This window comes from Chamaea fasciata, unplaced genomic scaffold (genome assembly GCF_029207755.1).
Source record: "Chamaea fasciata isolate MVZ Bird 193981 ecotype frontalis unplaced genomic scaffold, bChaFas1.0.hap1 SCAF_22, whole genome shotgun sequence".
NCBI lineage: Eukaryota > Metazoa > Chordata > Aves > Passeriformes > Sylviidae > Chamaea > Chamaea fasciata.
The window spans coordinates 360,234-382,711 of NW_027094107.1; the positions used below are offsets into that span (position 1 = coordinate 360,234).

The 22,478-nt window shown below is 55.0% G+C and overlaps 2 protein-coding genes across 2 annotated transcripts; both read left to right on the forward strand.

The window, feature by feature from the left end:
- Window positions 1–746: 746 nt before the first annotated feature.
- Window positions 747–11,644, forward strand: LOC136300186 (mitochondrial fission factor homolog B-like). Its single transcript, XM_066202394.1, has 7 exons — window positions 747–832; window positions 3,553–3,776; window positions 4,353–4,501; window positions 5,231–5,319; window positions 5,882–6,043; window positions 8,381–8,459; window positions 9,316–11,644. The coding sequence occupies exons 2-7, from the start codon at window positions 3,581–3,583 to the stop codon at window positions 9,445–9,447; spliced, it is 807 nt and encodes a 268-aa protein (XP_066058491.1). The 5' UTR covers window positions 747–832; window positions 3,553–3,580; the 3' UTR covers window positions 9,448–11,644.
- A 2,089-nt stretch (window positions 11,645–13,733) lies between these two features.
- On the forward strand, window positions 13,734–22,028 carry CNGA2 (cyclic nucleotide gated channel subunit alpha 2). Its single transcript, XM_066202471.1, has 6 exons — window positions 13,734–14,186; window positions 14,343–14,453; window positions 14,932–15,102; window positions 17,854–17,961; window positions 18,338–18,444; window positions 19,105–22,028. The coding sequence occupies exons 1-6, from the start codon at window positions 13,828–13,830 to the stop codon at window positions 20,550–20,552; spliced, it is 2,304 nt and encodes a 767-aa protein (XP_066058568.1). The 5' UTR covers window positions 13,734–13,827; the 3' UTR covers window positions 20,553–22,028.
- The last annotated feature ends 450 nt before the right edge of the window (window positions 22,029–22,478 follow it).

The following is a 22,478-nucleotide window of genomic DNA, read 5'->3' on the forward strand; positions in this document are numbered from 1 at the left end:
CGGGGGGCCGGGCTCATTACCGGGGCCGGGCTCATTACCGGGAGGCCGGGCTCATTACCGGGGCCGGGCTCATTACCGGGGGGCCGGGCTCATTACCGGGGCCGGGCTCATTACCGGGAGGCCGGGCTCATTACCGGGGCCGGGCTCATTACCGGGGGGCCGGGCTCATTACCGGGAGGCCGGGCTCATTACTGGGGCCGGGCTCATTACTGGGGCCGGGCTTATTACCGGGGCCGGGCTCATTACTGGGGCCGGGCTCATTGCCGGGGCCGGGCTCATTACCGGGAGGCCGGGCTCATTGCCGGGGGGCCGGGCTCATTACGGGCCGGGCTCATTACCGGGAGGCCGGGCTCATTGCCGGGGGGCCGGGCTCATTGCCGGGGCCGGGCTCATTACCGGGAGGCCGGGCTCATTACCGGGGCCGGGCTCTTTGCCGGGGCCGGGCTCATTGCCGGGGGGCCGGGCTCATTACCGGGGCTGGGCTCATTGCCGAGGGGCCGGGCTCATTACCGGGAGGCCGGGCTCATTACCGGGAGGCCGGGCTCATTACCGGGAGGCCGGGCTCATTGCCGGGGGGCCGGGCTCATTACGGGCCGGGCTCATTACCGGGAGGCCGGGCTCATTGCCGGGGGGCCGGGCTCATTACGGGCCGGGCTCATTACCGGGAGGCCGGGCTCATTGCCGGGGGGCCGGGCTCATTGCCGGGGCCGGGCTCATTACCGGGGCCGGGCTCATTACCGGGAGGTCGGGCTATTCCCCCCGCCCCGCCCCGTCCCGGCGGCGGGCGCGGCTGTTTACAGGTCTGACAAGTTGCGTCGGTCTGCGAAAGAACGTAAGTGTCCCTCCCCCGCCGCGCTGTGTCCCCCTTGTCCCTTCGGACAGCTCGGCCGGGGCTCTGCTGGCGGCGGCAGAGCCGGGGTGTCCCCACCGGGAGGACGTGGGACCCCCTGTGCCCCTTGTCCCCTCCCGTGTGTCCCCGCGGGGATCGGTGCCCGGAGACGTCCCGGGGCGGGGGCTCACCCCAAGCCGGGTGAGGATCCCCTTCTCTCCCTGTGCCCTCTCTCCGCCGGGACAAGGCGCATCCCCGAGCCGGAGGGCAGAGCTGGGAACAAATCCATTCCTCCCTCCAATTCCCCTCCCCGCGAGGCCAGCGGGGTGTGCTGGAGCAGGCTGATCCCCGCCTGCCTTGTCTGGGGTGTCCTGGGCTGGAGAGGGACACGGAGAGGGAGGCTGTAGGGTTTCCCTCCCCAGGGCAGGTTTTCGTGGCTTGCAGGACTTAAACCCACTCCGGCTTAGTGAGCCGGAAATTCCCTGTCACTGCAAATCCAAGGAGGAGTGCCAAAGCAGAGGCTGAGCCTCTCCAGGCGAGTGGGGGGTGCTTGGCAGGAACTCGAAAAAGCCCTAAAGAAAGTTAAAGGAGGAAATCCAGCCACTTAAGCGTTTTGTTCTTATGAGTTCTGACAGCTGATTTATTTATTTTTTTTGCCTTTCTTAATGGCTTAGTCTCAGAGCCTGCTTCTCACCTCCTCCCATCCCTCTGTTCCTTGGGAGCTGCAGTGGTTTCACAGGTGATTAGAAAAATGAGCAGATCTGCCCTCTCCAGATATGCTGTTATTAATATGTGCTGGTTTCCCAGAGAACAGGCTGGGAATGCAACACAGGATGCTTGCTCCTCTAAAATACCAAAAACGTGAAGGAGAATCCTGGTGGACTCCGTGGCTGTTTTGGCTGTTTATTTACCCTGCCTGGGGGGGTCTGATGCAGGCTTCTGCGGGACTGACACATTCTGGGACCACCCCAGGAATTCCTGTCCTGTTTCTGAATAGGGGGTACCTGCAATAATCCACTTTTTGGGGGGTTTTGGGAGAAGCAGGAGTGTGTGTGTGTTATGAGACCCATGGGTTTGGCAGGGTGGTGGGGATGTGTGGGGCCCCAGCAGTGCCTCCAGGACAGAGCCAGTGCAGGGACAGGGATGGAGTGTCTGCAAGGCTGCAAGCAGGGAATCGCCGCTGCTGATGCTGAGCAAACCCCTGTGTAATTAAAAGGTTTTTAATGACAGAGGAGGAGGGAGCAGCACGAGGTGAGCCGTCACTGGGGGTGCTGGCTGTGGCAGGTGCAGAGCTGGTTCTGCCACCCTCCTGTAGCCGGAGTGTCAAGGCCTGGCAGCTGCAGGGGACAGGTCCTGTGATCCTTCCCCGGAGATTTCCTCCTGCTCCTCTACCCTGGGTGAAATCCTAAAGGGTTGCAGGGGGCTGGGGAAGGTGAGGGGGTCCAAAGGGGCCCGGGGAGCAGCAGTGAGGGGGGTGGTGGGCAGCCCTGGCAGCTGCTGGCCCCTCTTCGGGTAGAGATTTTTTTTTTTCTAGAAGCAAAGAAGGACCTTTTTGGGCATGGTGAGATCAAAAGGTGCCAGCAAGGAGGGTGCAGGGGTGCTGTGCATGCCTGGGAAGCATTGGGGTTAGGCTGGGATCTTCCAGCCTCAGCACCTCTTGCTTGTTGGGTTTTTCTCCTCAGCTGCATCTTTCTGGGAAAGAATAAAGAGATTATGCTTGGAGCCAGGAAGGTGACTTTTGGGGCTCCTCTCCCAACAGTGTACATTGATTGCCCTCTGCTTGTGTGGCTCAGTGAAAGGCTTGGGACAGTGTGGCCCCAGAGCATTTCTCAAAACCCTGGGACTTGGCAAAAGGGAAACTGAGGCGCGGGGCCACTGTGTGCCCTGAGAGCTGCAAAGCCCCAGGTAGTGTCTGTGTCCCATGTCCTGCTCCCAGGAGCAGTGAGAACTGGGAGCTGTGTCCCTCCTTGGTGCTGGTCCCCACCTGGCAAAAAGCCGAGCTGGGGGCTCTGCTCCAAGCTGAGGAAAGGGATGTGTGGTTTCCTTTCCCCTCTGAGAGGGTGGTTCAGCATCTGGCAGCTCTGCTCAGGGCAAAGTCCATCCTTGGCTGGATGTGGGTCACCCAAGGAGTGCTGGATCAAGGGGAGAATGGGATTTAGCCCTGGGGACACTGCAGTGAATGTGTGTGTGGAGAAAAACTGAGCACCAGGGCCTTTCCTGTGGTAACCTGGAAGCCCATCACCAAAAAGTGTGTTTTGCTTCAGCAAACCTCATTTTTCCTCAAAGGTGTATATGAACACAAAAATGTGATCCCAGCCCTCCATAAAAAGTTACTCCTGGATGGAAAATAAATCTTTTTTCACTAGTTCTCAGGGTACACTGAACTGTGTGCTGAGCCCTCTCCTTGCTATCAGTTGAGGCAGCTATCAGTTGGGTCCTAAGCTCATACGTGGCTCCCAGGACACTTGCAGCCTTGTCACCCTAGGACACCCTGCCAGCTGGGCACTGTGGGACATCCCCTTCTCCCAGACAACTGCTGCAGTGCCTCTCTCTTGGGTTGTTTCTGCCTATTCCTGCCAATTCCTGCCTGTTCTGTATTTTAACTGTCCTGCAGCATGTTGTGTTGTCTGTGTGCAGGTGCAAAAGGGCTGCCCCTGTTGTCACTTTTGGAAGTGCTGCTCCTCTTGCCACTTTCGCAGCTTTCTTTCCCTTCTGTGTGACAGCCCAGGACATCTGGGGACATCTGCAAAGATGTGGCCACTTTGGGGGCTGGACCTGAACCGGGTGCGCTGTGACCTGCTCTTCACAGAGGCCATCAACCAGAGGATGCAGGTGCCCAACAGGCTGAAGGTGGCAGAGAGCTGCAGCCCTGGGGACAGGAGGACAGTGGCAGAGGATATCCCTGCATCCTTTCAGATGCACATCCCTGATAGGATTTCTCTGGCAGGTAAAGCCCTGGGTTGCCTTTTGGGGTGGCTGAAGGTTGGTGGGGCACTACAGCATTGTCTTGGTTTGGAAAGACAGGGAAAGCTGGAGCTTCCCTTGGAATGGAGAATGTGAACCCCCTCCCTCCAAATGATTATAATTTTGCAATTAAGGGGCTTTCAGGCAAAGATATGGGGATAAGAATAACAGTTCTTTACTAGGAAAAATACAAATGTAGTCGTACAAAAAACAAGCAAACAAAAAAATCCTAGAAACACTGACAGAGTCAGGACACGACATGACACCCTGTTAGTCAGGGTGTTGGGAGCAATCCAATTAAATCCTTCTGCAGTGACAGATGTGGTTCTGTTGGAGCAGAGATGATCCTGTAGAAGGGTCCAGTGGTGGTGAGATGTGTTCAGTCTTCCTCTGAGAATCCAGTGCAAGCAGGCTGTGCTGCTGTTCTGAATCCCAGGTTTTATCCAGGCAGGAATGCTGGGCTCCTCCTGCTGGCTTGACTCTCCACGTGGATGCATCTCTCTTCCCTCTCCTGAGGCCATTCAGGTTGGCTTAATTCTTCCCTCTCTCCTTTCTCTAGAGATATCAGACACCAGTTTGAGGCCGGTGCTGTTGACCCAGCCAAGGAAGGTCCCCTCTGTTGTGGTGCACGTGTCCCCAGACCCCTCTGGGGACGTCCCTTTCCTGCCCTCAGGCAGCAGAGCCAGCACCCAGCGACGCAAGCGATCGGTACCTACGGGCAGGGACGGGGTGGGGAATGGGAGCCGTCCCAAATTTGGGGTTCTCCAGATGGCTGTTATCACCCCAAGCCAGGATTCTTCTTCCAGGAGGCCCTAGGAGTGAGGGGGTAGGGATGTTGGGATCTCTTCCTGACCCAGGACCAGTGCACACCTGTGTGCTGGGACCTTGGTTCAGCCACATCTGCTGCTGCATTTTTAGGCTGGTGTAGGTGCAGCCCCACCACTGGCTGCTGCTACTTTTTAAGTACTTTTTCAACCTGTTTTTCTTCTTGATGAAGTATGGGGCAGAACTGGTTCATCACAGCAGTGTAAGGGGTTCTGTGGTCAGAGCCAAAAGCAGATTTTAACCTTGTGTGAGACTCTTTCAAAGAGAGGTCCCAGGCATGGGCAGGTAAAGACTTGGTTTGGCTGCTGGAGCTGCTGTTCTGCCTCCTCAAGTGCTTTAACCTCTCTGAAATTCGAGAGCTGATCCCAGCTGGGTTAGGTTCAGGGCTTTTCATCTGGCTGGAGGTCAGATCAGCAGGTCCCCAGGGCTGGGGCCCCTCTGTCTGCTCTGAGCATGTTTCCCCACCTGCAGCAGCATCAGGTCACCCTGCTGGGGCTCCTGTGGTGCTCGCAGCACTGAGTGAGTGCTGGTGGGCCCCTGGCTCTGCAGCCCACACAGGACACCAGCCTGGGCTCAGCTCTGTGCTAACGTGGTTGCGTTTGATTCCCACAGGGCCACCACAGCAGCAGGTCACGGAGGGACAGGAGCCCGGGTGACTGTGCCCAGCTGGCCTTGCACAGCCCAGGACAGCACCATGAGGGGTGAGCACGGGCCCAGGGTCACCCAGGGCGGGTGGGGAGCAGCATCTCCTCTCACTGGGCTCTTTTGAAGCTCTCTGGGGTTAGTGTCCTGAGAGGGGCAGGGGGATGCAAATCAGCAATGGCATTCCTGCTCATCCATGAGAGGAACATGGCCTTTGGTGCCAGAGGTGTTTGTGCTGGGCAGCTTTGAAGGCAGCTGTGTTGTTCCCCAGGCCTCTGCTCAGGGCCTTGGGCTCCAGAGTCTCTGCAGTGGGGACATTGTCTCTGAGCTAATCCTGGAGCAGGGACTCCTGTCCCACTTGAAGTCCAGAGCTGTCCTGGGTGGCAGGAGAGCAGCATGGGCACACAGCCATGGTTGGCTTTGGAGGAGTCAGCTGGCTGCCTCTGAGTCTGGGGGCTGCTGGAGAGGGTCTCCCAGCTGCTGCCATTGGGGTCTGGGTGCCAGTGGCATTGCCCAGGGATGCTTGGAGCTGCTGAAGGGATGAGGGGCAGTGCCTAATGCCTGGCTGTGCCCTGTGGTGTGAGACCAGGGAGTAACAGACGTGATTCTGTGTGCACCCAGGCCAGGCTCGTGTCCCCTGCCTGCTCCCAGTGCCCCTGTCCCCCTCCTCACAGAGCCAGGCAGGATCTACTCCATGCAGAACATCTTCCAGACCATGTACCTCCTGGGCCAGGTGCTCTTCCACCGTGTCCAGGACTCTCTGCGAGACCCAGCTCCATCCAGGTGACTTTGTCTTGTCCTGAGCCAGCTCTCTGTCACTCTGCAAGGACTGAGGCACGAGCTCTGTGAGCTCTGGGCTGCAGGATGGTCCTGCATGGCTGCCTTGGACTTTACTTCTCACCTGTCCTGTCTGCCAGCTCTGGGTGCCAGGCCTTGGTGCACCTCACTAACCCAGCCAGGCCTGAGTCTGCAACTCAGCTTCACACCAGTCCCCTGGGCACCCCGAGTGACCCAGTGCTGCTGTGACGCTGCTGGGGCTTTGCTGCTAAGCACGGACTAATTTTTCTGTGTACTTTCATGGCTTGTTGGAAAGGGGTGTGTGAATGGAATCAAAATCCAGAGCAGATGGCCTGGCCCAGGTGCTGTCCCTGACTGAGACAGCCTCTCCTGCACCTCCCAGCACCTCTGGCTGTGTCTTGGTCACTCTTAATTCACCCTTCCATGAACTGGCTGCACTCAGCCCATAGGCAGTGCCCCTGGCCAGGGTGTGGTGTCCCTTTGTGCTCCCTGGAGCAGGTGTGCAGTGGCCTCCATCCCTGCAGATGTGCTGGAGGAACCATCTCCACCACCCTTATCTGTGCCTGTGCAGTGAATTCTCTTTGTTCAAAGACATCCTTGCGGCCTTAAGGTGTCCCTACAGCTCTAAGGCTGCAGAGCACCTGGAGGAACATCTAAATACTTCTCATTCTTCTTGAGCAAAGCCTCCAGGCAGAAAGGGAGGAGAAGCAGCATCCATCATCACATCCATCCTCCGTGGCACATCCTGCCTTCCCTCCCCAGCTGCCTGCTGCATGCTGATGATCCAAAGTGATGTCTCTGCTCTTAAGAACTGTAGGCTGAGGCTGTCTTCAAACATCATTTTAATTTGTTAATGACCAAGAGTTCTGGTTAGTGGCTGCAAAAGACCTTCTCCCTCCTCCCTCCAGCAGTGGAGGACATTCAGGCCAGGGTAGCCTGCAGAGCTGCCCTAATGCAGTGGGATGACTCTGAGGCCTCTCCCCAGGTCTTGATGTCCCTTTGAAACCAGCCACCCTCAAACACCTCCTCTTAGTGCTTTACATCCTTTCAGATGCATACATCCCTTCAATATGACAGCTCTGTACCCCTATGCAACAATAAAATAAACAAAAGGACTGTGCTGGCTTGTTTGTCCTAAAATTTTAGTGAAGTCTGGTCTCAGAGAGAGAGACTGGAATATCTGGCTGACAATGGCCTCTTGAAGGCACCAGCAGGCAATTTCTAGTTTCTTCTTTAAAGGGTGTTCACCTGTATCAACTGGGATTTTGAGCCAAAAGCTGCAGGATGTGCCTTTTTTTCATGGTTCTCTACTGGGGAAAATTGCATTTTCTTTCTGTTGTGACGGTCATTTTACAATGCAGCCACATTTTGTGGAGGTATTATCTCACAAGTGGAGTTTCAGATGGGGATTCAGTGAATCTCCACGTGCTCTTCTGGCTTGTCTTCAGCGAGATCAGCATCATGTTGCAAACAGGGATAAACACCCTCTCCTCCCCGGGGTCTCCAAGGAGTGGGGTTAGGTGCTTGTCAACCCCTGTGGGATCACTGAGTGCCTGTGTGAGTTATTGCTGTGCACAGGGCAGTTTTGGTTTGAGAACAGGTGATTTTGGGCTAGCCTATGATGACAGGCATTTGTATTTTTCTCACCGTGGGTCTGCTTTATTTTGTGACTCTGTGGTGTGGACCCTGCAGTGAGGCTGTGCCTGCAGGGGCTGCCCTGGAGATCAGTGGTGTGTGCTGCCTCTGCCAGTGCAGCAGCTCATTCCAGTGGGGACCCCTGTTGTTTCCAGGCTGGGAAGAAAGTGGTGAACATTTGAGTTGCTTGTTTATGTTTCAAATTGCAGGTAAAATTTGCTACAAGAGCAAAAAGTGATAGCTCCCCGCAGCTGATGGCAGCTTCCTCACCTGCTGGTGTAATTGGGATCACTCCTCCATTTCAGCATTGGTCCTGTGATACCTGTTGACCTGACTGGCTCTAAAGATGTTTTATCCAGCCCTCAGTGAATTTCTGGGACTACAGAGAATGGATGCTTAGTAGATCTGTTTTCTCTCTGTTGCACCTCCAAAGAAGTACAAGCATGTTTCCTGTTACCTGTCATGACACGTGCTGTTTGTCCTGCTCACTTTGGGTGCTGGAGGGGCACCAATGTGCATGGTGGGGGTTCAGGAGAGATGGGTGCATGCAGTGCAGGTGCTGTTTGCTGTTTTTGGGGACACACTCCCTGCATGGCTCTGCTCCCTGTGGCAGCACTGCATTTGTGGGGTTCAGCTGCCCCCCACGAGCAGTGCTTGTCCACCTGCATCTCTGCTTTCCTTCCCCAGCTCCCAGGAGCCCAGCCCAGCTGCAGAGAGCACCTTGGAGGAGGCCGGGGTGACCGAGGTGGCAGCCATGAGAAGGCAGGTGAGTTGGGGATGAAGGGGCTGCTCATGTTTTCTGGGAAAGCCACACAGGGTGGGCAAGGGGGCTTTAGGGGGAATTTGGTCAGTCCTGGTGGGCTGGTGCTGTCAGACTGCTACTACCTTAAGGAGAGGACTTACCTGTGTGTTGATCCATCGAGCTTCTACCCTAAGGGGCTGCAGGACACAGCCAGACCCCTCTGGTGGCAGTGAGAGGGACTCAGATGCTCTCTGGTGGGAAGAATCTTTTCCTGCAGCGTCTGCTGCAGACCTGAGGTGCTGCTGTCACTCCTCCCACACAAAGGTAGCTGCTGCTTTAGAAAGGGTGGAGTATTGGGGTTCCCAACACCTCTGAGGGTCCAGCCCTTGCACAGAAGTGGCTTATATCAATTAGCCAGACAGCGTGATTGAGTGTGTCTTGAAAAAGCAAAAGGTTTTAGTAAGGAAAGAAAATAATACAAACACAAAGGCAAAGCCAAGCGCAGTATAGAGACAGGTCCCATACCTGCCACAACACCCCAAAAACTCCCTGGGCTTCTTTGTCCTCTCTCTTTAGTACTCAAAAATTCAGGTGGGCTCTTTGGCTCTTGGCCCAATGAAATCAGCAACAGGCTTTGAGTTACACTGTCCAATCCCTATCTGAGCCAATTACTGACAGGACAGTCAAGTGGTTTCTGGGTCCTTTACCTTATAAGAAATACGAGGGGTGACTCTTAAACCTCTCCCTCTTGGGAAACACCTGCTGGGGGTGTGGGGTGCCTGCCAACAGAGGGCCTGAAGGAGGAGCAGCTCCCAGCTTCCCGTCCCATGCTGTCCCGTGCTCCTGGGGTGCTGACAGTGCCCCTCTGCTTCCCTTGCAGCTGGCCAGGATCTCGGGGAGGCTGCGTGTGCTGGAGGAGCAGAGCCACGCCTGGAGACAGAAGGAGGCCCTGGTGTACTCTGTGATGATCTCTGCTTGCCTCATCAACACCTGGCTCTGGCTTAGAAGATGATGGCCCGTGCCTGACCGCCCCTGCTCGCCCTGGCAGGGTGGGTGAGGGCAGGGGGAGGAGCATTCCTCCTGTACTTGCCAGCTGTGAAACTCTATTTTCGTGACTAGGACTGCTTTTTACACTGTGGGCCCTCAAGAATCTGTGTCCTTCAGGCCTTGATGGCAGTGAAGGTGTGAGAAGCTGCTGTGAGGAGCTGAGGTCTCGTAGGAGCTCTGGTGGCTGCACAGGAGATGTCTGTTCTGTGCAGTTGTCCTCAGGCTGCCAGAGGAGATACAAACCTGAGGTGCTGGGTGTTTGTGGTGATGCCTTGGGAAGTCTGACCTGGAACAGAGACTGGACAGACGTAGAGAATAAAGTAGGTATTTATTGAAAGGCCTTTAGGATCCACCTTGGGCAGGACAAGAGCCTGGCCAGGGCTACAGCCAAGGTGGACCCAAAATGTTCACAAAATGGACAAACGGTTACAAGGTCTCACTTTGATAAGTTTTGGTCCATTTGCATGTTGGGGTTTAATTGTCCAGTTCCAGCTTCAGGTTGTGAGGTCCCATCCTTCTTGTTTTCTCTTCTCAGCCCACCCTTGTTTGTGCTTTTGGGCCGGATAGTTGTACTCATTGTCCTTGGTCTTCAGCAGTGAAAGGATTTGTTTTGTGTCCCTGCTCTGTGCAGAGCTGAGTGACATTGAATGTGAGCTCAGAACTGCACCCCTGGGCAGCACAGAACCTGAAAAACATGAAAGCTGAAACTTAAGGTATCATTTGACATGGGGTCCTGTTACAGTCACAGCCTGTGGTGGGCCTGGTCCCCTGGCCACATCCCACCTTGGAGATCTCAACTCTGACCCCATAAAAGTTCTCAGCCAACTGCTGTGGTCTATTCCTCATCTTCTTTAGAGTGACTGAGTGCTCCTAAACTTCTGCTGGGTTTTCTTTCCTTCCTTGTGCAGCTGCTGTTTGGTGGAGGTGGTACTGCCAGGTCTCCTGTGGCACAGCCCCTCTTCCAGGAATGGAGCAGGAGGGGCCAGGAGCTCCCATCCCTGCAGCTGCAGCAGGTTTGCAGATGTTCACGTCCCAAGTGGCTGTAAGAGCCTTGCTGACATCTGGGTTTATCCAGGGGCTCGGTTCTTTCCCAGAGGGATTTACATGGGAAACCTCCCCGTGGTGACACTCTGGATTATAAAACCTCATATCAACAGTGATAGCAGCAAACAGGTCAGGGAAAATAGATATTTGTCAGGCTCCCCGTGCCAGAGGGGAGTGGAGGAGTGTCTCTCCCACGTCCTGCTGCCAAGCTGCAGCTTCAGTGACAGTGCAAGAACATGGGTGAGGGAAATTCCTGATCCAGATGCTCTTTAGCTGTAAACAAGCTCAGCTTAACAGCTTTTCTCTTTGTTTCCTTCTCTAGAGTTTAGTAACACTTGATTGTGAGGTGACTTTGAGATGTTTTTGGTGCTTCATCCAGCACATCTGCTGGAGTTGTGCAGGTAGGCCCTGGGGGCAGGTTTTGGCAAGGCTTAACAGGACCTCTCTGTGTCACCTCTACCTAATTATAGCTGGATCTGCATGTCATCCAGATGTCCCAGCAGCTTATTTACAGACACCAGTGCTCGGGTGTTTTCTGCTTGACACCGCATCAAGTGCCCGTGACTGTAAATCTGGCAGCTGGACAGTGATTAATGAATTCCTGTCCCAAAGTAATTGCAGGTCTGAACCTGTGGCTGATTGCTGAGCTGAGGAGTGCTCTGGGGTTTGTTGCAGACGGGAGCCAGGGTGGTGTGGTGGGTTTGGTGTGCTGTGCTGTGGCAGGAGGGATGTGCAGGAGAGATGGCTCCTGTGGCTTGTGGCTCAGGGTCACCAGGGCACCTTACACAACTGTTCTCTGTAAGGGGGAGTTGTGCCAGGAAATGAGGTGAATGGTTTGTCTGGTTCCTCTCCTCTGAGAGATGTTAACGTGTTTTGGAGGAAGCTTGTGTTTGGGGTTTACTTTAAGCTGTGTTTTAGGGTGAGAAGGGATGACTTTGGGAGGGCACACCACCTTCAAAGTGTGGCTTGAGGGGGTTTGGAGGAGAGGTGGTCAAACTGAATGTGTTCTCACAGGCTAGATACTGGCAGGTTGTGGAAGATTCTATGGAAGGCATAAATTCTGCTGTAAATCTGGAAACATTGACCACAAAATGCATATTTTAATAAACTCTGTGTGTTCTGGACGTGTTTCTTCTCTGTGGAGTCTGATCCTGATGTCCCAGTAAGTGGGAACAGGTAAGGTTCGTTCTCTTGGCAGCAGGACTGACCTGCTCGTCTCAGCCCCAGCTGCCCTGGCTGAGGGGGAATATTGAGTAGAAAAGCTTCTGGTTAATGCTCTCCCTGTTGGAGTGTGATGCTTTTATTCCCTTTTTTCTCTTCCTTGCCTCCTCCTCCTGGCTGCTTTGTCCCCAGGCAGCACACACGTTGTGGCAGGGCTGGGTGTCCCCAAGGGCCACTGCCACAACCATGTGCACAGCAGATAAAGTGTTTTGTGCACGATGGGGCTCGAGGGAGCAGCTCCTGGGGTTCCCATGTTCCTTTTGGAGGCAGCTGCAGGCAGGGAGCAAACAGAGAGTTGGAAGGGGGACACGTTGCTGCCAGTGCTCCTGGTGAGCTGTCACCTGGGGTCTGTGATGTGGGGACGAGAGCAGGGTGACATCCTGTGCTGCTGGGTGCCCACCCAGGAACCACGGCCCCAGCCAAGAGAAATTCTGTTTTTTCCTTTGGACTCGCTGCTGCCTGGGTGCTCAGTGAGATCAGAACAAGCGGAATTTAAGGCTTTGAAGGGGAAAGTAAAAGGTAAACCTTTGATAGCAAAGATAAAAGAGACTCCCGGTGCTGGCGCTTTCAGATCAGCCCTGCACAAGGTGCAGGACTCCGTGTGCCCCTCAGGGGTGGATCCAGCCCCAGCCACTGCAAATGGTTACATCCTGGAGGGAGAGGATAAAAACTGACCTCTTGTTGCCTTGGGCATGCAGATTTTTTGCTGAGTATTAGAATGACTTCCTGAGCAAAATAAGAGGGCAGAAATTGGTGAAAGGTGCATTTCATGATCACCTTCAAACTCTGCAGCTCTCTTTGATGGGACCCCAGAGCGGCACTTTTGGTCCCTGCTCTGCCAGCAGGACAAGAGGTAAGTGGATGTGAGGGTGTTAAAATGTGTCTGCTTTTCCCAGTTTTCCATCCTAGCAGGAGCTGAGGCACAGCCTCTGAAGCAGGGAAATAATGACCATCTTTGCTTTTCCCCAGGGCAGGGGGCTGGGAGGGGAGTGGGAGCAGAACCCTGGGGAGCAATCCAGGAGCATCCCCTGGTGTGGCAGGACCTGAGCCCATCTGGGGGTGCTGGCTGTGCCCGTCCCTGGTGCAGTGTCCCTTCACTGAGGGGACACAGATGCTCAGGATGGCTGTGATCTCCAGCTGGGCACTGCCCTGCAGTTGTTTGGGGTCCCTGCAGCCCCCAGGAGGAGGTGATGGGGTGGCGCGAGAAGGGAACACGTGCATAGGGAGCATCCCCGAGCAGCACCTTTCCCTCCTCCCCTTCCATCCCCAGACACACGGCTGGCTGCTGACAGCTCCTCAGGGCCCCGAGGGTGCCCAGGGGATGGGCGGTGACAGTGACATGGGTGTGTGCACTGTCCCCGCTGCCACCGCGCCGCCACCTCCGCTCCTCCTGCCCTGCCTCTGTGCCGTAAAAAGCCGGAGCGCTCCGGAGGCAGCCCGGGGAGCTGCTGGGGCAGGGATGCTCCCCTGCCAGCCCGCCTGAGGCTGCAGCACAGCGTTCAAAAAAGGCTTCGGGGGACGCCGGGCTGGTGAGTGGACGCTGGTGGCCTCGGGGCAGAGCGGGACCGGTGCCCCAGGGAGGTGCGGAAAGGGGGGACAGGCAGGGCAAGATAGGATTGGGGCAGGAAAGGCAAGGAAAGGTACGGGGAGGGGTAGAAAAGGAAAGGCAAGGCAAGGGTGGGGTGGGGGAGGCAAGGCAGGGGTAGAAGAGGCAAGGCAAGGCACAGAAAGGCCAGGCAAGGCAACCCAAAGCAAGGCAAAGGAGGAGGAGGAGGAGGCAGGCAAGGCAAGGCAGGGGAGGGGTAGGAAGGACAAGGCAAGAAAAGGCAAGGCCAGGAAGAGCTGGGTAAGGCATGGGAGGGGAAAGTAAGAGAGAAAAGGGAGGGGTTGGACTGGGAAAGGTAAGGCGAGGGAGGGGCAAGCAGGGAAAAGGAGGAGTACACAAGGCAAGGAATGGGAAGGGGAGGGGCAGGCAAGGCCAGGCAATGGAAGGCAAGGAGAGTAGGAAAGGCAAAGGAGGTGCCAGGGAAGAGAAGGAAAAAAGAGCTTTTCCTCTGGCAATGGATGAGGAGCCTGAACCATGAGGACAGCATCTTTCATGGCCCCAAGCAGCTGTGGGATCTCCTGGAGAGAAGAAAATGCCCTGCAGGACCCCTCCTGCAGCAGCAGCCATGGCTGGTGCTGGGAGACAAGGTGTGGGCCCACGCCGTGGTGTTTGACCCTCTTTTCCTACACTGGGCTGAATTTCTGTGTTCAAGCCACGGGATGTGTCCTGCCCGTGCTTTCCTGCGGCTGTTTTGTGCTTTTTGCAGGTCCCTGGGGCAGGGTGTGTGCCCGTGGTCTCCTCACACTGAGGATGAGGAGCAATGGCCTGCACAGCTCCGCAGGCAGCCACCAGCCCAAGGGGGACACCGAGGGGACAGGGCTCAGCACCAGCAGGTCAGGCTGCTCCCTGCTCCGGCTGGGGCAGGGGAGGGAAAGGCCTGGCAAGGGCAGGGCTGTGATGCTCAATCTCTGCTGCCAGCTTCCTCCAGTGTGCCTGGCAGTGCCACGGTGGCACAGCGTGGATGTGATCCCCCTTTTTCCCTGCTGCAGGACCTGCTCCAGCCAGGGTGACACCACCTCAGAGCTGCAGAGAGGATCCAGCCTGGATGGGGAGGAGCAGAGGGGTGACCACGCTTTCCGAGGTCAGGGAGCCTTGGCCAGGTAACTGTGTGTGCCACTGGCATGACCTTGACTCTGGGGCCTTCAGTGGGGTCAGGATGCCCCTCTGCTGTATGGAATTCATGGGATGCAGGGATGAGGGGCTGTGAGTGCTGCTCTTTGTGCCCCAGTGCCCATGGAGAGGGTTTTGGTTGGGGGTGGCTTCACAACCACTGGGCTCAGAGGCTCCTTTCCCTGCAGGCAGCCTCCCTCTGCCTCAGTCACCCACAGATTCCTCATGTTCCTGTGGGAATGACAGCAGGACCAGGGTAGAACTTGTAGAACTCTATCAGGGTGGTCTCTATGGCTTTTATTTTTTTGGTCCCACGTCGTCACTAAAAGGAGGCAAAAAAAAAATTCTAGTGCTTGAGAGGGAGCTGCCAGAGTTTTCCTCTCAGCTGCAGCTCCCCTGATGACTCTGAAGCTTTTGCTTTGCCCTTGCCCTGTTAACAACCCGTGTCTGCCTCTCTCCCCTGTCCAGGATAGCCCGGCTGGTGCTGGTGCTCAGGGACTGGGCCAGCAAGAGCCTGCACGAGGAGCAGCAGGGGCCAGACCCCTTCCTGGAGCGCTTCCAAGGCCCTGAGCTCCTGACAGTGCCTGCAGCTGCTGCCGATGAACCTGAGGATGAGGAGGCTCAGAAGTTACACAAAAAGTAGGGTCCCGTTCCTGTGGTGCCAGCCGTCCTTGGCTGGGTGGGGGTCAGCTGTGCCTGGGGGCTCACAGTGTGATACAGGTTTGCACGTGGTCAGAGTGTAATGAACCAGGTGTAAATGCATCAGTCTCTGAGGGTCCAGCCTATGCAGAGAAGTGGCTAAAATTAATTAGCAAGACTGCCCTTCGGAGGTGCTTTGTAAAGCAAAAGGTTTAATAGGGAAAAATAACAAAAAAACAAATGTTACAGAAAACAAAGGCAAAGCCGTGCACAGGTGTCTGAGAAAACCTTTGACACTCTGCTAGAAACACTTCAAAAAGTCTCTTACTTCCTTTGGGCTCCTTCCTAAATACTGAATGTTTTAGGAGGGACAACCTGCCGTGCTGCCAATGAAATTAACCACAGGCTTTGAGTTACACTGAGAGCCCAATCCAATTACTGAAAGAAAAACACAGGACTTTCTAGTTAAACTTCCTAAAATGTCTAAAGGTAAACTGAAACTCTTTCCCTATTAGGAAACACCTGCTGGGGGTGTGGGGCACATTACCACACCAGTGGGGTTGGGAAAGAAGGAGGTGGGATGGAGTGGTGGGAAGGGTCCCTCCTGCCCTCTCCAGCCCCTCTCTTGGCAGCCAGCCTGGCTCTGCTGGGCTGCTTTGCTGCCACACAGGTCCTGGTGGTGTGTCCCCGTGGAAAAGACCTGGCCTGTCCCTCAGCCATGGGCTCTTCTCCCTCCTGGGAAACACATCAGACCTCCCCAATTTCATACCAGTCCCACACTGAGGTTGTTTTTGGAGCCAGCCCTGAGTCTGTAATAAGATACATCTGCAGCTTGTGCATGTGAGGGGCTGGCCACAAGCCAAGGGATGCAGGACTGCACCCAGAAACCACTGCATCCCAGCCAGGAGCCACAAACCTGTGGGATTTGCCAGTCTCGTTCATCATCTGCAGGGTGAAGGGAGTGTGTTTGCTGCCTGTGCCCCCAGAAAGAGCAGCTTTCTGAAAAGGCTCTTTCAAATCCAGCCCTTTCATCTCCTCAGCTCACACTCCTGGTGAGAAGCAATAACCTGGCTTTTCTTCTGCTGGCTAATTAGAGGGCAAAGCTCACAGACTGCTCTGGACCCTAGCATTATACATGGTAATTAAAACACCAAGAAATAATTGTTTTCTCTAGGAGAAAAATAATCCGAGCCTTGTATCTGGGTCTTTACAAGTAATGGAAGAAAATACTGGTCTGCCCTGTGAGGTTAAGGGGAGCTTGTTCATGACTAAAAGGTGCTGAAGTGTTCTTTTAAAGGGCTGCTCAGTGCCAGTGGCTTCTGGGGCTACAGTGGGAACTTGTGGGGTTTTCTAGGTCCTCAGCTCCACAGGTAAGATCCCTAAGTCTGGTAATCCCACATGTGAGCTGCTGCTTATGCCTGTGGCAGGCTTCATGCCTCCAGGCCTGAGTGCAAGCCCTGTGGGAAGAGGCAGATGATTATTCCCTCTTCCTGGGTTAACCCAGAGCCCTGTTTTTCCAGCCCTGGCCCTGCTGTCAGCGTAACATCAGTGATTCTGGCCACCTGTTGTGGCAGCATTGGTGATTTAAAGCTGAAATTGCCAACACCATTAACAGCATTGTTGAGGTCATTAGTGGTTGTGGGTGCCACAACTGCCTGGGCTGGCTGCAGCTGAGCCAGAGCTCCCCTATGGCAGTGCTGGATGTCCCAGGGAGCAGAGCCCCTTTCTCAAAAAACAAATGTTCAAGTTGCACTTTCTGGTTAAAAATAAGCCCTTTTAATGGGGAGGCTGGACCACCACTTGTCTGTGGGTGCACAGAGGGTGAACATGAGGGGCTGGGGCTGGCTTTGTGCCCAGTGCCAGTCCCCACGCTCGGGGCACTGCCTGTACTCCAGGGGAAGGAGAATTCCAGGCAGGGGTTCTGCCTTTGAAGTTGTCAGGAGTGATGGGGTGGGCATGGGGAATCTGTTGGCAAGTGGATTGTTTTGTTTTCCTATCACTGGAGGGGGTTTTGTGTGTTCAAAAGCTGGGAGGGAAGGAGGGAGAGGGTGTTTTGCCCCACCAGGCTGCAGCAGCTATAAGCCTATCAGCCCAGCCACAGAGTTTCTCTTCCCCAGCGTCTCCAGTGAATCTGGCAACTGGAGCACACACTTCTTATCTCAGAGTCCCAAGACGAGCAGGATCAAACACTTGGGAGCAGTTCAAAGGCTGGAGCCCGGGCTGTGCAGACTGCAGGAGGCACAGGAGGCAGCCCTGCCGTGCCAACTGCCCCCGGGGCCACTGCTCTGGGGCTTGGGCAGCCTCTCCTGGTGCTGCCACTGATCTGCAGCACACTTTCCTTCCTGCTCTAATTAATCTTCCCTTCAGATCTGCCTGGCACTGCTCCCTACCTCAGCTGGGGGAAGCAATGTCATGTCACATCACGGGGACTTTTCTGATCACCCTCTTCCATCCGTCTGCTTCTGGCTCTGCCACTGGGGTGCTGTGTCGTGTGGGCCACCTGCTTGGCCTTACCACCCCACAGTTTCCTCTTCTGCTGCATTCTCTGCTCAGTTTTAGGGCTAAAGGAGCTTAGACAGTGCTGGGATTCGGCACTGCTGGGATTGGTTTTGGTGTTACAGGCTGGCACCCAGGCTGCAGCTCTGTTGGAGGCAGTGCAGTGCATGGGATGAAGGGTGTGGCTCAGATGGTTCATCCCAACCCTTTTTTTCCACATACTCTGCCAGCTCTGGCTTTTCTCTCTGCTTCCAGGAGAAAATGGCTGTTCTTTGTGGTGGACCCTGCAGGGGACTGGTATTACCACTGGCTGGCTGTGATTGCAGTTCCTGTCCTCTACAACTGGTGCTTGCTCGTAGCCAGGTGAGCTGGGAGGTTGTAGGGTCTCTGCCCCCTCTGACCCTTCTGATCAGCTGCTTCAAACTGGATCAGCCATGGATCCACCTGACACTGATGCTGCTGGAGCTGGTGACACTGAAGGGAAAGAGACCTTCCACTGTCACTGTGAATTCTGGCCCAGCTGGAAAGGGCCATGGTTTCGGGGTCATTTGGGAGGTGGTTTCAAGATGTTGCTTTACTTAGATCAAAGGAGGGCAGATTTTTCCAGGCAGGGAGTTTGAATTCCTAGAAGGGGAGTGCCCAGTGGCCAAGCTCTGTAGCAGAGTTGGGTGCCTCTGTAATAATTAGAGGAGATGTGGGGATTTGTGGTCTCACACCCTGTTTGATGACCTTCCTCCAGGGCTTGCTTCACTGACCTGCAGAAGACCTATTTAGTGCTGTGGCTGGTGTTGGATTACATCTCCGATGCTCTCTACCTCGGGGACACAGTGATCCGCCTGCACACAGGTGAGCACGAGCAGCATCCTGGCTTTCCTTTAATCCCTTAAAAGTGGAGATGAGCTGCAAGGGACAGGCCTAATCCACAGTTAGAGGGAGGATTTTGCCTACCTTGGTGTTCACTAGTACGAAGGAGTCTCCAGAGAAAGAATCTAATTAGAAGATCTGAGAAATGGAGCAAGTTTCAATATGAAAGATTAATCATGCCAGCTTTCAACTTCACCTTTGAATAATTGTACAAAATTACCTGCATTACTATTAGCATTCGGGCATAGTTGAAGGTCTGTATCTCTGATTTTGCATCAGTTCAGCTAATGAATTATCTGCATGGAAAAATGGTCGAATTTAATGTTCTCGGAAGGCAGCACTTGGCTGTACGTTTGCTGTCAGAACTGCAATAATTCATGATCTGGAGGAAGGAAACCTTTGTGCTCCTTTTTCTTTGTGGCAACAGACTAAATCCCTGAGTTACATCTTTGTGTGGCTTTTGCCAGATGAAGGCCTTGGGTGATAACAAACTGATTAGAGCAGGAACTGGTAGTACTTGGGTAACCCTGTGTGTTTATGCACACAAATCTGTGGCGTGCCGTAGGACTGCTCAGGTGCTCACCAAACCTGCAGGAATGTCAAACCCAAACCAAGATAATCCTATAATTTGCTTTTCTTTAGGATTCTTGGAACAGGGCCTCCTGGTGAAGGACCTGAAGAAGTTACAGGATAACTACATCCACACGCTCCAGTTCAAGCTGGACGTTCTCTCCACCCTGCCCACAGACCTGGGCTATTTTTGGGTGGGGCTGCACTGCCCCGAGCTGCGTTTCAACAGGCTGGTGCGCTTCTCCCGCATGTTTGAGTTCTTCGACAGGACCGAGACCAGAACCAGCCACCCCAACGTCTTCCGCATCGGCAACTTGGTCCTTTACATCCTGGTCATCATCCACTGGAACGCCTGCATTTATTATGCCATCTCCAAGGCCATAGGCTTCGGGGAGGACAGCTGGGTCTACCCCAATGTCACAGACCCTGAGTATGGCTATCTGACCCGGGAGTATGTCTACTGTCTTTACTGGTCCACGCTGACCCTGACCACCATCGGGGAGACCCCTCCCCCTGTGAGGGATGAGGAGTACCTCTTTGTGATCTTTGACTTCCTCGTCGGCGTGCTCATCTTCGCCACCATCGTGGGCAACGTGGGCTCCATGATCTCCAACATGAACGCCACCAGGGCCGAGTTCCAGGCCAAAATCGATTCCATCAAGCACTACATGCAGTTCCGCAAGGTGAGCAGAGACCTGGAAACCAAAGTCATCAAGTGGTTCGACTACCTGTGGACCAACAAGAAGGCAGTGGACGAACGGGAGGTCCTCAAGAATCTCCCTGACAAGCTGAGGGCAGAGATTGCCATCAACGTTCACCTGGAGACACTGAAGAAGGTGAGGATTTTCCAGAACTGTGAGGCAGGGCTGCTAGTGGAGCTGGTGCTGAAGCTTCGTCCTCAGGTGTTCAGCCCTGGGGATTACGTGTGCAGGAAAGGGGACATCGGGAAGGAGATGTACATCATCAAGGAGGGCAAGCTGGCCGTGGTGGCTGATGATGGCATGACGCAGTATGCTCTGCTCACCGCAGGGGGCTGCTTTGGGGAGATCAGCATCCTCAACATCAAAGGGAGCAAAATGGGCAACAGGCGCACGGCCAACATCCGCAGCTTGGGCTACTCTGATCTCTTCTGCCTGTCAAAGGAAGATCTCATGGAAGCAATCACGGAGTACCCCGATGCCAAAAGGATCTTGGAGGAGCGTGGCCGGGAGATCCTAATCAAGGAGGGGCTGCTGGATGAGTCAGCTGCAGAGGAGGACACAGAAGGGAAGAGCATGGAGGAGAGGCTGGACAGGGTGGCCTCGAGCCTGGACACGCTGCACACCCGCTTTGGCCGCCTCCTGGCTGAGTACAACAATGCCCAGATGCAGCTCAAGCAGCGCATCACCGCTCTGGAGTCCAAGATGAGGCAGGAGGAGCTGGAGGATTTCTTCTCTGATAGCTCAGACAGTCTGCTTGAGGATGAGGAGAAAGCTTCACCTGGTGGGTTGCAGAGAGGGGGAGCAGAGTCAACTGGATGATGTCTGACCTTGTGCTGAGGCAGTGTTTGCTGTTTCACAAGGCTGACCCTGTGGCTGCCTTGCCAGGGCCTTTTCTCAGGTCCTTAGCACTGCTGCTGGCACTGCCTTGATGGCAACCCCTGCGGTGGCTCCAAATCAGGGGATTGTCCTGCCTCCTCCTCTGACCTGTCACTTTTTTCACTGCCTTTTGGCTTCAGCCTTTGTAACTCACTTCAGGCAATCAGTGCTCAGTGAGTGTCTGCAAACACTGCCCAGTCTGCACCCAGAAACTCTTTACCCACCAGATCCCCAAGCTCAGCTAAGACAGGCCAAACTGTGCCTCTGACATCTGCAGATGGACAGGCTTGTCTGGGTCACTGTCACTGCCCTGGTCACCACCCTTGCTGAGGCTGGGCAGGGCCTGCAGCTGCTGCCTCCTGCCTGCCTCTCTCTCCTGTTATTTGGTGCTGTCAGGGAGCACCTGGTGCAGGTGATTTGGTGCCCTGAGCCCTGCACCTTCCTGGGGACAGCGTTCCCAAGCCCTCCTCCTGTGGAAACAGTGTGATTCCCATGGGGGCTGTGCCTGTCTTGGATGCCAAGTGCAATGCAGAGGTGCAGGACTACGAGCAGGAGTCAGACACAGAGTGTCTCTCTCCTCTATCTAACGACAGCCAGATGTGCCAGGAGAGGTTTGAGTGAAATCACATGTTTTGAAGGAACAAAGCCATGGTGGGACCCAACTGTGCCCATATTTGCTTTGCTGTGGGTAGCTCAGGGAGAGTGCAGAACACATTTATTTTCTTAGGCAGGGGGTTTTCTTGTACTCAGTGGGAGTTTTGGGGCTCTGCAGGCTGCAAAGGCCCCTGCCTTCTGGAGGAGAGATGAGTGGCAGAGCCACAGGGACACGTGTGAGGGTGGAAACGTGGCAGCACTGCGAGTGCCAGCAAAGCTCTGCCAGGCTGTGCTGCAGCCCTGGGGGCTCCATGATGTGAGCTGCTTGGGGGAGAAGGGAACAGTGCAAGAACAGCCCCCAAACCTCTGCGAGCAGCAGCAGCACCAGTGCAAGCAGCAGTGTCACCCTGTCAGGGCACAAGGCAGGTGCTGGGACTGGAGGATGACACCTCATTTCTTGGTTCTGCACCCACGGGGTGGGCTTGGGCTGGTTTCCAGGCAGGGGAGTATTTGGTGGAGAAGGGAATTCTTGTTCTAGGTCAAACTGAGGCAAGAGTTTGGCTAAAACAATGGGAGGACACATGGAGAAATATCAACCCAGAAGGGTTCATAGTGGAAAACTGAGGGTATTTGCTTTGTTCCTTCTTTCCCTTCAATCTAAAACTGCCTCTCTGCATTTCATATGAACGTTTTCCATTTTAAAATAATGTCCTTGCTTTTTGGGATTGTGGGGGTAGGAACGGTTCCAGTACCAAAATTAGAAGCTGGGGTAGAGAATAAAAGTTTTTTCATCATCTCTGAATTAAACTGTACCTCTTCTGCGTTTGATTTTTTTCCTTTTATTATCAAGATGCTCTTGGCCGAAGTCAGCGTAGTTGTAGTTCTGCTACTGCTGCTTATAATGCCACGAGCTGAGCTCCCACATTCCCCCTTTCCTGCGAGTATCGATCATGGATTTGCAGCTGGCTCTTTGCAGAGCCCGCCCTGAATTGCTCTCCCCCCTGCACTGCCTGTTCCCTGCACTTCCTCTTCTCCCCGTTCTCCCCGCAGCTCCCGTTCTCTCCCCGGCGCTGCGGGGCGGGTGCGGCGGGCGGGCGGCAGAGGGCGCTGTGGCCCGCGGAACCGCCGGGCCGTCCGTGCGGATGGGGGACCCTCAGTGTGACATCCCCGTGCGGGAGGGGACCCTCAGTGTGACATCGCCGTGCGGGAGGGGACCCTCAGTGTGACATCCCCGTGCGGGAGGGGACCCTCAGTGCGACATCCCCGTGCGGGAGG

Bases quoted from the DNA above. Each gene is read 5' to 3' on its own strand.
- LOC136300186 (XM_066202394.1), top strand. From the start codon at position 3,581: ATGTGGCCACTTTGGGGGCTGGACCTGAACCGGGTGCGCTGTGACCTG. The intron at 4,502-5,230 runs GTACCTACGGGC...TGATTCCCACAG, and splicing joins CCCAGCGACGCAAGCGATCG to GGCCACCACAGCAGCAGGTC. The intron at 5,320-5,881 runs GTGAGCACGGGC...GTGTGCACCCAG, and splicing joins CCAGGACAGCACCATGAGGG to GCCAGGCTCGTGTCCCCTGC.
- CNGA2 (XM_066202471.1), top strand. From the start codon at position 13,828: ATGAGGACAGCATCTTTCATGGCCCCAAGCAGCTGTGGGATCTCCTGG. The intron at 14,187-14,342 runs GTCAGGCTGCTC...TCCCTGCTGCAG, and splicing joins ACAGGGCTCAGCACCAGCAG to GACCTGCTCCAGCCAGGGTG. The intron at 17,962-18,337 runs GTGAGCTGGGAG...ACCTTCCTCCAG, and splicing joins TGGTGCTTGCTCGTAGCCAG to GGCTTGCTTCACTGACCTGC.